We start from the raw sequence: 14,465 nt of genomic DNA, 5'->3' as shown, positions 1-14,465 counted from the left end.
ATTCATGGAATCGTATATCCAAGAGCAATTATATTGAGTTTCACTATATTGAAGACAAATCGTACATCCATTCACAATTAGTCCAACCTAAAACAACAAAAAAAGAAAAAAGGAAAAAGAAAAGGGTGAAAATAAAATACCCCAATGAATTGAAACAGTACGGAAGAATTGTTCCAAAACAATAAATCCATACTCATGGGCGAAACTCGACGCTCTAATTCTCCGGCGATCTTCTGCCATATTCTTGTCGTTGTTGGGAAGAAAAAAGACTAATAGATTTTTATGTGAAGTAGCGTTGAGTAGGGAAGTGAAAATTGGGCTGAGCCAAAGTTTTAAAAAAACAAGAAAGGAAAGGAAGAAAAAAAACAAACCCAGCCAGAATAAAACTATAAGCGTAGTGTTCCTATAAATTTGTAAAATAGGTAAAATTTTAAGTGCCCTAATAAATAATAAATGAGGCAGTTATAAAAGGGCGAATGGCAAAGACCCATGACATGGGACTTAAATGCATTTTGGTCCACAAAAAAAACAGTCTATCAATTAAACCCATCCTCATGTATTTAGTCTAAAATACCCTCCATAATATAATTCTTATCAATTCCACCCATTATTCTCTAACTTCCTTAATATTACACATTGACCCCGAATTTAAACAAATATATCACATTAACCCCCAATTTTTTTTTCAGAAAATAATTTTTTTTCTGAAATGTTTTTATTTCCGGCAAGATTTCCGGCGTTGACCGTCGGAGACCGCCGGTCTCCGGCGTTGAATTTTTTTTTTTTTTTTTTTTAAACTTTTTTTTTCCTGAAATGTTTTTCCGGCCGGTCAACCACCGTTGACCGCCGGTCTCCGGCGTTGACTTTTTTTCTTTTTTTTTGAATTTTTTTTTTCTTAGAAAAAAAATATTTTAATTAATATTACTGTCTTGCCTACTAAATTACTGTCTCAGAAAGTAATATTACTGTTTGGGGCAGTAATAATATGAATATTATTTTCCCAGACAGTAATATTATTAATATTATTGTCTAAGACAGTTAAATTACTATTGGAGACAGTAATTTAGCATCCAAGGCAGTAATATTAATTAAAATAATTCTTTTAAAGAAAACAAATAAAAAAAAATAAAAAATCAACTAACAGTTAAATTACTGTCTCCGACAGTTAAATAACTGCTGGAGACAGTAATTTAGCAACGAATACAGTAATATTAATTAATTTTTTTTTTTAAGAATAAAAAAGTCAATTAACAGTTAAATTACTGTCTCCGACAGTTAAATAACTGCTGGAGACAGTAATTTAGCAAACAAATACAGTAATATTAATTAAAAATATTTTTTTTTAAGAATAAAAAAGTCAATTAACAGTTAAATCACTGTCTCCAACAGTTAAATAACTGTTGGAGACAGTAATTTAGCAACGAATATAGTAATAGTAATTAAAATATTTTTAAGGAAAAAAAAAAGTCAATTAACAGTTAAATTACTGTCTCCGACAGTTAAATAACTGCCGGAGACAGTAATTTAGCAGCCCAGACAGTAATATTAATTAAAAATTTTTTTAAGAAAAAACAAAAAAAAAAAAAAAAATCAACGCCGGAGACCCGGCGGTCAATGGCAGTTGATCGGCCGGAAAAAAATTTCAGGAAAAAAAAAGTTTTTCAAAAAGAAAAAGAAAAAGAAAAAAGTCAACGCCAGAGACCGGCGTTCTCCGGCGGTCAACGCCGGAATCTGGCCGGAATCTGGCTGGAATCTGGCCGGAAAAAAATATTTCAGCAAAAAAATTATTTTCGGAAAAAAAAAGTTTTGGGGGTTAATGTGCTATATTTGTTTAAATCCGGGGTCAATGTGTAATATTAAAGAAGTTAGAGCATAATGGGTGAATTGATAAGAATTAAGGTTAAAATTGGGGTCAAAATTGAAATTAGGGTTAAAATTGGTTAATTGATGAAATTAGGCTAAATTGGGGTGTAAATCATGAAATTGGAGTTGAATTGGGTTTCAATGAATTGGGGGTGCTTTTGGTATATATAAAAGGATTTTCCTTATTTGCATATAAGTTTGAATGGGCTGGATTTATTTGAATGACAAAAAAATTGGATGTCCCTCTTTTAATTAAGTGCCCTTGTCATGGGTTTTTTTGTGATTACCCCTTTATAAAAATATGTCCGAAAAACTTAAATGCCCTAGAGCATATAAATAAGAAAATTTTAGCAAGTGCTCCAAAAAACTATATTTGAGGTATTTATAAAATAATGTCTCTAAAAAAAAGTGTCGCAATATATATATATATATATATATATATATATATATATATAAATATATTTATCATAGAAAGAGGTCCTATAAAAAGGATAGTAATTTTCTTAGCAAAATTGTTTGCAGAAAATGTGGTAGAACAGGTCACTATGCTAATCAATGTTATGCTAAAGATAATTAAAAATCTTGATATTGATGATAATTTAAAAGAAACCCTTTATAAAATTGTCATGAATTCTGAGGATGATACAGATTCTAATAGATCTGATTCCTCTCAAGAATCGGATTTTTCCGATGATATCTCTACTAAGAGTAATGAATGTAATAATTGTGCTCTTGGTAACAAGATAATCGTGTTGAAGATGAATATTAATATATATATATATATATATATATATATATATATATATATATATATATATATATATATATATATATATATATATATATATATATATATATATTAATTAGACAAAAATCATTCCATTTGATTTAAATACCGGATAAAATAAAATAATTGATAATAAAACATTAAATAAGGAAATGGATATTAAAAATATGATACATCATTATATAGAAATGTTGCAACTATCTCGACCAACATACTCGCGTCCTTCATGCAAAATTTAGTTATCAAAATGGGGTTTGAAAGCGAGTAACTTGCACATTGTAAATTTTTCATATACAGAGCTACACATTACTAAAACATAAATCATCTAAAAGTATAATAAATAAATATAATTTATATTAAATTAACTTGATAAAAAAATACTTCATCAAAGTCCATAGTAAAATTATCATAAATTATATCAGGCTAATTTACCTTAAATGTTGCTTTATATCATTACCATATAATACAAACTTAAAATCCAAACAATATGTTTTAGTATTACAATTAGCATTTCAAATTATGCATATGCTTTTCCATTTTATTATTAAAATATACCTTCATTAATCAAATGATGTATAATTATATTACCAAAAAAAAGTTAAAACGAATTCAAATCAAATATATCACATTTGTTTAAAGAAAAATTCAAATCAGACATTAATTAAATTTCGAATTTTAAATGCAAAAAGTAAGAAAAAAGGAAAGACACATGGTAATTATTAGGATCATTAACTATAATGAAATAAAAATAAAAATTCGCCACTGTCTATAAGAAAATAAAATAAATCAACATTACAGAATTATGAATCATTGACTTACAATATAACCGATTTTGTCTAGTTAAAAATAGCAAATGAAATTCCACGTAGGCAATACGTAGGACGACACATAGACATTCCACATGGGGATTCTAGGATGGGACAAATGTCATGTACGACACGACACACAAACAATACTGATGTAGATTCTACGACGAGAGAAATGTCATATTCTTAGGCCATTAGTATGACGATGGAGTTTAAATTTATATATCATATAAATAGTTCGAATTTTTATTTTTATTTTTATTTTTTAAATAAAAAGTAGTCATATATTTACATATCAAAGCAAGGGAGCGACTTTGTCACGGACTTGAACCTCGATCAAGTAGAGTGCGGTGAATAATTACAAATAATTGAGACTACCCCAATTTATACAACTCCACCTTCTCAATGGATGGTGGTGATCATTTTCATCTAATGGCCAACGATCTCCTACCAAATATATACAAAGGAAGATCTTATAAGGATGTCTACATTAAATAGAGGATTCTAGAAAATTTCTATAATTCTCTAAGTATCTCTACAATTGGGCCTAGTTGGGTCATCTTCCATTGAGTTTGGTTGGAAGATCAACGTTAGCCCCTTCACTTCATGAAAAGATGGGTGTCCCGTGACAAACTACAAGGTTTCATAGTACATCTAGAGTAGTTTAACGACAAATCCTTACACAAAAGATCCTTAGGAAACAGAGGGCTAGAATCAAATAACAAAAAGGTATCTGCTTCCAAAGTTGCGCCCTTCTTAGTTTAAGTAGTCAGCCGCGCTATTAAGCTTCCGATACCAAAAGTTCATTGTGACTTTCTCAAAGCTAGCCAACATTCTCCACGAATCTACCATTAGAGTTTGGAGGCTGTTGTGATGTTGATCATTTTTGTTCATAGGGAATAAGAAAGCTAGAATCAGTTTCAATTACAAGTTTATTAATTGCAAGTTCCTTTACAATTTTAAGACTTTCACATAAAGCTCAAACTTCGGCTTTATTATTCGTAGCAAATCCAATATTTTTCAAGAAGGCAATGATCATATCTCATTTACAGTCGCGTATCGCACCACCAATTCTTAAATTAATTTGATATAGCAGAACCGTCAATTCATGTTCAATTTAAACAATTCGTTAGGGGGTGGTTGCCAAGTTAAAGCGTAGATGGAGCGTCAACAACTTTCTCCCTTTTAACGATGTATTGATCAACATTGTTCCGTATAATATAAGTATATGTAGGAGTATGTTTAAGATAAAATTATTGGTGAAGTTCCATATTTTCTAAAACAACACAACCATTTTATTACACAGATCAGATTCGTTAGTATTTATTTAAAAGGACGCAGAAGTTTGTATTATCTTTTTTGGAATATTAGGGAGTTTATTTCAAATTGGTTGACAGACAAGGCAAGGCAATGTTGGAATTGAAAACACAAAAGTGTATTTTGTATTTGTCAAAATTTAAAGTGAATAAGAATTTGAACAAAGGCTACCTCTAGTTTTGGTAGACACTTTTCTTATTACTATTTCTTAATTAAAAATATGATTACATGGAGTCTCTTTATATAGAGAACTTACGTAATACCAAAAGACATTCTTGAGAAAACAAAGACATATTCAAAGATAATAAATATCCAATTTTCCAGGATATAGAATTTTTAATTTCTAGAAAATATAATTTCAAAGCATTAATATTATCAGACAATGGAGAGAAAAATGGAAATTAATTTAAGGATTTATTTTGCAGATAGGGCAGACATTCTGAGTCCAAAGCATGACGTTTAAATACAAAATCAGCTGTAGGGAATTTTATGATGGCCAACTACCATATAAAGAATTTAAGTTTTGGAATTACACTGAGTTTCCAATACACTGATACATAAGAGTTGGATACTATTGAGGTTTTGGGAGCTCAAGAGCCATAAATAAGCACTCTTGAGAGAAAACTGGTCAGTATTCGTTCATACCGGTTGAATCGAGTCATCACATTCATTTCGATGTATGTCGATCGGTGGCATAATTTTATTTATTTATAATAAAATGCGGAAAAAATGTCTAAATGTTATCTATATTCCAGGTTTTTTGAGCTATGGTTGATGAGATTAACATTAAAAATTTCTCAATCCATTCGTACCACACATTATTTTCCAAAACAAAAAACAACAATTTTTATAGAAGTATCGAATACGACATTTTTTTTTTCGTAGGGAAGAAGAGTCACTAATTAAGAATATGGAGATTTTTAACCCCTAGTTCACCATCAGTAGGTTGGCAAACCAGGTTCCATCTCATTAAACTTTTCTGATATGCCTAATTAGGTCAGTTCAATGGGCCTACAATTTATTTATCTAATGGGCCGTGAGCCTTATTTAGAAGACTATTACTACGAAAACTTAATCACCTTCAAATAAGGTTTGTGCCTGACTATTTAACCTCGGCCCAATCGACAAAGTATAAATAACGGTTTAATTCATTTGTTAAGGGTACGTCCTATTATCTGAGCAAGACGAAAATTTGTATTCTCTCAACTACCTCTACTATCCGCACGTCTGACTTGAGCATCGGAGGGGTTTCCGGCAGGTCAACCACCGATCTAGTTCATGTGTTCTCTGTTCGCAGGTATCTTAGGATCATATAACTCGTGAGCCAGTGATCCACTTTGCTTCCCAGTTCATCCTACATCAATTACTTAAGGTGATATAATTATAGCATCATTATTTTCCTTTTAGAAATTATTTATACTTATTATCATAGTAGTTAAACTCGCGAGATACCGCGATATATATCGCGAGACGGTACGGTCCCAATCAAAACGATACAACTCATAATATGTATCGGCTATGCATAAATACCATTGAATATCGCGAGATATCGTATCGTATCGCCATATCACGATACGATACGATATTTAGGATATTAGTCAAAATATTAAAAAAAATTAAAAAAAAAAATAAAAAAAGGTTAAAAATCAAAAAATAAAAGAAAAAAAGAAGAAAATGAAATATTCACATTATCAGAGCTTGAAAATGAATTTCAATATTATTTAATATTTTTTTTTACATATATTAGATCCAAGAAATTTACTCACCAAGTTTTATATTGATAAGAGAAAATAGAAAAATGCCAAAGTTGGAGTTGATGAAGTTGAAGAGATTGATGAACATGAGGATGAAGACACTCGTTTGAAATTGGTGTATGAAAAAAATTTAAGTTACATTGATCTTGAAGATTATGAGTGATAGATTAGTTTTTTACAAATTAGCGATCAAAATTTGAACTTTGTTGATGTTATTTTTATGAGCAGTTATGACTTCTGTCCTATTTTATGATATATTTTATGATAGATTATTTTTTTTAAGAAATTAGGAATGAGTGGTTTGATTTTAAAACATTAAATTTTACATTTTTATAGTATTTTTATTATGTAGATATATATATTTTATTATTTTTAATAGTTGGTTAAATATCGTACGATACGATAACGATACGATACGATACACGGAGGAAAACGATACGCCGATATTTTCCGATTCGATAACCATGCTTATTATACATATAAAATAGAAAACCAAACTTGCTTGCATTGGTGATCAAAAGCTCGTGTGAGACAAGGTGATGAGCTTGAGCTTCAACAAATATAGGCTCACATGAGCTCGGCTAGAGCTCGAGCTCATAGAAATTTACTTGAGCTCGAGCGTACCCGACTCAAGCTCGACTCGTTTACACACACCATACATGTACATTATAACCACCCACTCTTAAACACCCACGTGCATATATGTCTTAGATTGTGTATTTCACCAGGTTTAGGATCTATAAAACCATGAATCAGTTGAACGAGAATTAATCATTTTAGTAGTTATTATTTATATTAAATTCAAGCAACTACTTAAAGATGTCGATCGCCTCCTCAACACAGAAAAATTAGAAACTATGAAGAGCAAATCAACAATTACCAGGACAAATAAAAAATACAAGCTTAGCCAAATAATTTTTTTTTCCATGACAACAACTCCATAACAAGAAATCTTAAGAAGATCCAAATGTAATATACTGACCGATAAATAAGAATCAAATTGTTTCAACCGTTTTACTTGATTAAAAAAGAGAAGCACCGAATCCAATAATCAAAGCATTGCTTCTACAGGAATGGTGGGAGTATCACCCATCGTCGAGGATATCTCGGTCTTCCATCTTTCCCATCAAATAGCTGCAACAAATTATACCAAACGTCAACTACGAAAAAAAAAATACTTTCCAATGTTTATGAGTACAGACTGCAGATAATACATACATATATATATATATATATATATATATATATATATATATATATATATATAGGAGCGGCTAAAACAAATACCATTTTTTTCTCACTTCAATACCATCAACATAAAAAATTAAAATAAATAGGTAGTGACATTATTACCATTAATGAAAATCAATACCACAAAATTTGTGTGGTATTGATTTTATCAAGGGTATTAAAATCATTACCTATTTATTTTCTATTTTTTCTGTTGGTGGTATTGAAGTAAGAAAGAAACGGTATTTGTTTTAGCCGTCCCCTATATGTATATATATATATATGTGTGTGTGTTACCTTCTTGAGACGACGGTGTTTGGCGAGGGCCCAGTTAGTCATAATGGCAGCAGCGACAGCCATGAAAACGTAACCTGCAACAGTCTGCGTGGCAACATTGAAGCCAAGCCACTGATAAATCTCGGTAGTATAATTCGCGCACGTAACAACGTTGAACAAGAATCCACGCGGGATTTGGTACCCACCCCCCTCACTGCCCCGAAGATTCCTCAACAAAATGTGGCAATAGAAATTCGAAACTTGGCAAAGAACCCCCAAACCAAATCCAATCTTCATTTGCAGATCGCTCACGGGCGTGTAGAGCGGATGGTTCACGTAGTAAGCAATCCACGCGCCGAAAGTCCAGTAGTAAGCGCAGTTCCGAAACACATTCGAAAGCGGTGACGTGGCGTGGCTGAAACGGTGCACGAAAAACGTCTCCATTATACGCTTGAAGTAGTGGAAGCACCAGTAGTAAAGGGCGTACGTTTGAACCGGGTGGATTGTCGCGCGCTCTCCTTTGTATCCGAAAAAGTTGTACACCGGGTAATAGTAATAGAAGATGGGATAGAGAAGAAGCGGGCCCAAATACTCAAAGAAGAAAAGAGTGCTGTAGTTGACTTGTGTGCCGAGGTCTTTGAAAACTACGGTTAGCTCGTCTGCGTTTCCGTCGGTATATTCCTTGAGATTCTTTTTGTAGTTGAGGACAGTTGGCCTTTGCTTCGATCCAGGTGGCAGAGGAAGTGTTAGTCGCTGTCTCGAGGGATAGAATTTTTTGGCTGTAGACAGATTTTTTAAAGAAAAAAATATGATCATCTGTCGTGTATGCATAGTGGATGAACGACAAAATCAAGAAATAAATAAGGACGAACAATTTGAATCAAGATTGTACACATGATTGTTTTAGTTCATACCAACAGCTTCTGTAATTGATAGGAATGGTGAATTCTTAGAGTGGGTCGTGTAATAATTAAGGAAAATATATTTCCTAATTAATTAAGACGAGAAATTGTCTGATTTAAAGTCTAAAGAGAAGATAAACGACAAACGCAATTGATTAAGAATCTAGTAAAGGGCATATTTTCTGCTCGAAATTTACGCTATAAGATAAAGATTTATGCGGAGCAAATTTAAACTTCAAAAAGAATTTCTCGAAAGTGAAAAAGCTACTCAAGAAAGACTCACAGAAACTATCTTTTATGCAATATGTAGTATTGCTAAGGAAGTGTCAAATGATTGAAACACACAGTTCAAATTACTTATCGCTTTACTGCAAATTAATTGACGATTTTATGTACGAACCATAAATAAACCGATGTTCCCTACCCATATCCAACAATCGAAAAATCGTATTTCGGCATTTATAAAATAAAGCCCACAAAGTCTCTAATCTGACACGTCACAGGTGCTTGGTGTACCACAAGTCACAATTAATCTAATAATCAATTGGTATTTTTGGTGAAAAGTTACTGTAGCAGTCATATTCGAGAATAATCTCAGAGTTCGCATTGCTCATCATTCGATAACTACTTACTAAAAACCACGTACAACAATTAGTAGACGCTTCTAAATGCTTTCAATTGTAGGAAGCTATCATCATCGTAAGTTTTTTAAAGATGACATCGAGTGTTTTACACTATTGTTCCGAACCTCAACTTTACGACCCCTTGTTCGTCCAATTGCCCATAGTTCATTGTACATTAAAGGCCCGATTGTCCATCTTGACTTGTACCAAACATATGATGAAATCATGTTTCGAAAACAAAAATTCCCATGAAATCTTTCTTAGATTTACTGTAGGTAAAAATTCCCTTGTGTTTCTCAGAGCTAATCTTTTTGGACATTTTTTTTAGTAAACAAATCCACTTACTAAATCATTAAACATAAACACGAGCAAAAAACATTGGCTGATAGCTGATGTTAATAAACAAATGCACCTTGTACTCGTAAATGCGGAACAAGACGATAAGATTCAACTCTCCAAATGAATCGACAAAAAAAAAATAAAAAAATTATAACTTACTCCGCTTATGAATGGCGTCCTGCAGATCAGCCACAGAAGCCTGCAAAATAAAACCAAATCACAATCTAAATCACAGAATCCAACAAAAGTAGCAAAATCCGCAGTTCAAACCCAGGCGTGTAAAAAACATACGGAATCGAATTTAAGAAAAAAAAAAAAAAAAACATACGGAATCGGTGAGGTTGAGGCCGCCCTTGATGAGTTCTCGGCCGCTACGAGTGGTGACGAGAACCTTCATCTTTGTTCTTCGTCTTCTTGTTGAGCTTCAAGATCTATAGCTATGAGAAGAAGAAAAAAACGAGATGGATGGGGTTTATGATTTAAATTATAAACTATAGAGCAATTAATATGGGGGTTGGGTTGGGTTGGGTTGGATTGTAGTTGGGGGTTAGATGAGCCTAATTATTTTGATTTTTGTACCGATAAACCACCACTACCTTACTATCTAATCTATCACTCTCTACATTATTCAATTCTCTCTACACCGGCTCTTTTTATTTATGACCTTTGTAACCGATAATAATTTCCCTAACTATCAATTGTTCAAACATCCCTCTTCTGGTAAACCATTAAAATTTTAACTTTATTACTCCGAATGTGCAGTTATATTAGTACACTTATGAGTTCTTTTTATTTTTCCCAAAATCTAATCTTCGTACTGCCCCAACTATTGGCGGAGCCATAATTTTATATTAGGGTGGGGCTAAAGTTTACGGGTATTCGGGGGCAGTGTCCCACATTTATATTTAGAAGCTAGTCATAAAATACATCACAAAATAAATAAATATAATGGTCAAGATGTAATTATTGTAGCTCGTTGAACTACGATTGGGTGGGCTAAAAATGAGTTGATTGGCTATTCGATTAAACAACATTAAAATAGCAGTAAAAAATATTGAGTGTGTGTGGGGCTTCAGCCCACCCAACACTCTACATAGCTCCGCCCCTGCCCCCAACTCATCGTTTTCTTCACGTTGCTTATGAGATAACCAGTTTCGATTCTCCGGGATATCATATATATCATTACAAAACTGACTCTCCCAGCAAAAGGAAATCTCTGAAAAAGTGATAGCAAAAAGATAAAAATAATATATATTTTATTTCTCCAAAATCAACTCCTCCGGATTGAAAAGAAACGAGAATCGAGTGAAGTCTAATTTTGGACAACTAATCAACTCTTGATGCAAAATAATCCTCCAAAAAAGGAAGAAAATAATAAACAAGTTGTTGTGATAATGGAGATGATGATGAGTGATGTGATACCTATTTTATTAACTAAATAAAAATATAAAACTAATACTTTACTATATAAATAAGTTAAAAAAAGTAAATGAAAATATTTTGTGCTACATTTATCCCTCAAACAATTTTTTTATCGTAAATATCTCTTAAATTTTATTGGATTGAATAATTGAAAAATAATTCAATTAATTTATCAATATTTTTCGATTTCTCTCTCTCTCTCTCTCTCTGAACAACATCAGTAACATAAGTATAGTCATATTCGAATATGACTATTGTTGAATATGACTGTAGTCATATTCGAATATGTTCTATCTTATTGTTTCATGTTGACTTGTAATAACAAGATTCAAATTATGATTTTGTGTGTGAATGTTGATTGGATTGTTTTCGTCAATCTTCGTTGTCGTTTTTTTTCTTTCTAGATAGAACAACAGCAGTAACATGACTCTAGTCATATTCAAATGTAACTATTGTTGAATATGATTGTAGTCATATTCAAATATGTTCTATCTTATCGTTTCAAGTTGACTTGTAATAATAAGATTCAAATTGTGATTTTTTGTGTGGATGTTGATTGGATTGTTTCGTAAATAATAGGCAATCCTCGTTCTTTTATATAATTTGGTAAACATGACTATACACACTATATAATCCAATTTTTTTAAGTTGAAAATGTAAAAAAACGCAATATACAGAGAGAATATGACTACAGTTGATATAGTCATATTCAACTATAGTCATATTCGGCGTAGTAAACCTGTCGAGGAATTTTTTTTTCAATTTTTTGCTTAATAAAGTTAAAAAAATATTTTTTTTAAAAAATTATTAAAAAAAAATGCTAAATAATATCCGAAATAATAAAAATAAAAAATAAAAAAATCAATTTTTTTTTATTTGGTAGCAGATTTTTAGGAATTAGGAAAAAAAAAAAAGAATAATTGAGACAAAATGTACTAATTAATATAAGGGTAGTATTGGGAGTAAAATTTCTAGAGAGTTATTACATAGAAAGATTTAAGGGCGAGACATATCATCATTTATTAGCGATAGAAGGGGCTTATCGCTAATGAACCCTTTTATCAATCCACTTTATTACTTGAAGATAATATGTGCACTTGTGTGCTGATATTTGCTCCAACAATGTTCAACAACAACAAGATATTATATCATACTCTCTTGTCTTTCTTGAGCACAACGTACACGTTCGATCGAAGTAAAAGACCGAAGATCTGATTTGTCGGAATTTATCAATCACACTAAGGCCTCATTTTTGTGCTAAGATAAGATTAACCAAGATAAAATTAAATAAAATCTAATGAAATTCAATTATATTATTGGACATTCGACGATCCAATAAAAAACATACCTAGAAGGCAAGATTGATAACATAATATTTGCGGTTCGACCCGACAAGTTATTGAGGATATCAAACATCCAATTATTTAGGTAATCATGACTATTCTCTCCAACCAAATGAGACCTAAGAGTATAATATTTATATTAATCATTTAACAAGATGACGATGGGCATAAATATACGTGGATCGATTCAGTACTGTAATACGATGTGCACATCTCGAAATTCAAAATGAATCAAGGACAAAAGAAGCACTCTAAACTGTTCGATTCAATTTCATCAAATGAAACGAAACGAAAATTACATTTCGATATGAATGTCAACTCAGTTAAAATAGAAAAAAAAAAGATTATTTTTTTTTTAATTCGTCACTTTTATACTTATTCTAATTGTTAAAAAATTCCTCATATTATTTTTTGTAGCAAAACCCCCCATATATATGATTCATTTTTTAAACAAACCAACCCTAAAAACTCCCAATATAATTTAGAGGAACGTGCGTTAAAAAAAAATGTACGACAAAGAAAAAAATGAAAAACGAAAAACAATAACACAAGAGTATTTTTTTTCAATTCACTCTTACAAAAGACGTTGGTCACATTCTTGAGACAAAAGAATGTTGTGCTTAGATAGAGAACATAAAAATTAGGGTCTCTTGGGGATCAGGGCAAATGAGGAAAACACAGATGAGACTGCCGAGAAAACGAATGCGAAGAAGAGAAGGCTTGCCGATCCATTCGCCTTGTTTAGAAAACCCGAATAACGGCCCGACGAATGATTCAAATCCACCGTCAGTCCAAAACCTGCCGCTGCTCCTGTTGCCAACATGTAAGATAATACCTGCATCGATCGCGTGCAAACATATTTATATATTTTCTGTTTATGTTTTCACAAGTAAAAAAAATCCTTACGAGTGACGACAACAAAAAAGAACTATTAGTGTATTATAAACTTTAAGTGATATATTTTAATATAACATTCCATTTTATTTTTCATAATTTAGATATTTGAAAGGCAAAAAAAAATTAAATTTTGTGTACCTTGTCACCATAGAAGTCAATGAGAAGCCACCCATCAAGGCCAGATTGATATCCAGCGGTCAGATGAGATATTTTGAATCCAATTTGAGTGAATGTATATATGATTCCAATTATACCACTGGCAAACATGTAGCTGCATGCACGTATACAGTACACCAAAACAAACACAAATTAATTATATCGATGTTGTCTTTTTATTTTGTCTATTTAATTTTAATTTAATTTTCAATTATACTTTAAATGTTAATTTGGACGATAAATATCTATTCGCACCTGTAAGCAGAGAAGTCGTTGAACTTGTAGCCCCGGATAGTGTTGGTACCGATTAAGATGACAGAAATGAGTAGGGCAAGAAATGTAAGCACCCGAAGGACAAGTGCAATTACCGGCGACGGTGGAGTCTCTCCGGTGGATGGTCGGGCGGCGGCGGCGGTTGTGGTTGGTAGGCCGGCGGCTGGGGTCGGTGGCGGGGCCATTCTCCAATTAGACGACGGATGGTAGTTTTGTATTTGTATATATATCTCGGTAGGTATATATATGTGCTGATTAATAATTGTGTTGGTTGGTTAATTATATATTTCGGTAGCTCTATTTATAGAGAGTTATTTGTTTAGGTACTTTTGGATATAACCTGGTTTAGGACTAATATCCATACTAGGAAGAACTCAACTAGAATGTGGGGATGGTTTACTTTGAATATTTCTCCCAACTATATAGTATATACATACAAGTGAGTGAGTGGGTGGCATGCAAGGCTTTTGCTGGGGT

At 32.0% G+C, this 14,465-nt stretch overlaps 2 protein-coding genes across 2 annotated transcripts; both read right to left on the bottom strand.

Annotated features, from left to right (window-relative positions):
- Window positions 1–7,387: 7,387 nt before the first annotated feature.
- Window positions 7,388–10,532, bottom strand: CER10 (3-oxo-5-alpha-steroid 4-dehydrogenase family protein). Its single transcript, XM_012987059.2, has 4 exons — window positions 10,226–10,532; window positions 10,057–10,096; window positions 8,055–8,812; window positions 7,388–7,661 (listed from the first exon to the last, which is right to left on the bottom strand). Exons 1-4 carry the CDS (start codon window positions 10,292–10,294, stop codon window positions 7,593–7,595), a joined length of 936 nt encoding a protein of 311 aa, XP_012842513.2. The 5' UTR covers window positions 10,295–10,532; the 3' UTR covers window positions 7,388–7,592.
- A 2,610-nt stretch (window positions 10,533–13,142) lies between these two features.
- Window positions 13,143–14,251, bottom strand: LOC148770202 (CASP-like protein PIMP1). Its single transcript, XM_088818931.1, has 3 exons — window positions 13,971–14,251; window positions 13,698–13,830; window positions 13,143–13,497 (listed from the first exon to the last, which is right to left on the bottom strand). The coding sequence occupies exons 1-3, from the start codon at window positions 14,171–14,173 to the stop codon at window positions 13,303–13,305; spliced, it is 531 nt and encodes a 176-aa protein (XP_088675057.1). The 5' UTR covers window positions 14,174–14,251; the 3' UTR covers window positions 13,143–13,302.
- Between the last annotated feature and the right edge of the window lie 214 nt (window positions 14,252–14,465).

This window comes from Erythranthe guttata, chromosome 6 (assembly GCF_056151865.1).
Source record: "Erythranthe guttata isolate IM_541 chromosome 6, IM_541, whole genome shotgun sequence".
NCBI lineage: Eukaryota > Viridiplantae > Streptophyta > Magnoliopsida > Lamiales > Phrymaceae > Erythranthe > Erythranthe guttata.
The sequence above is the reverse complement of the archived record's forward strand: the minus strand, read 5'-3'. Positions and strand labels throughout refer to the sequence as shown.

Excerpts from the sequence above, each read along its gene's own strand:
- LOC148770202 (XM_088818931.1), bottom strand. The coding sequence starts at position 14,173 with ATGGCCCCGCCACCGACCCCAGCCGCCGGCCTACCAACCACAACCGCC. Across the intron at positions 13,831-13,970 it reads AACGACTTCTCTGCTTACAG|CTACATGTTTGCCAGTGGTA; the intron begins GTGCGAATAGAT and ends ACGTGCATGCAG. Across the intron at positions 13,498-13,697 it reads TTGACTTCTATGGTGACAAG|GTATTATCTTACATGTTGGC; the intron begins GTACACAAAATT and ends CGATCGATGCAG.
- CER10 (XM_012987059.2), bottom strand. The coding sequence starts at position 10,294 with ATGAAGGTTCTCGTCACCACTCGTAGCGGCCGAGAACTCATCAAGGGC. Across the intron at positions 10,097-10,225 it reads GCCTCAACCTCACCGATTCC|GCTTCTGTGGCTGATCTGCA; the intron begins GTATGTTTTTTT and ends TTTATTTTGCAG. Across the intron at positions 8,813-10,056 it reads GGACGCCATTCATAAGCGGA|CCAAAAAATTCTATCCCTCG; the intron begins GTAAGTTATAAT and ends ATCTGTCTACAG.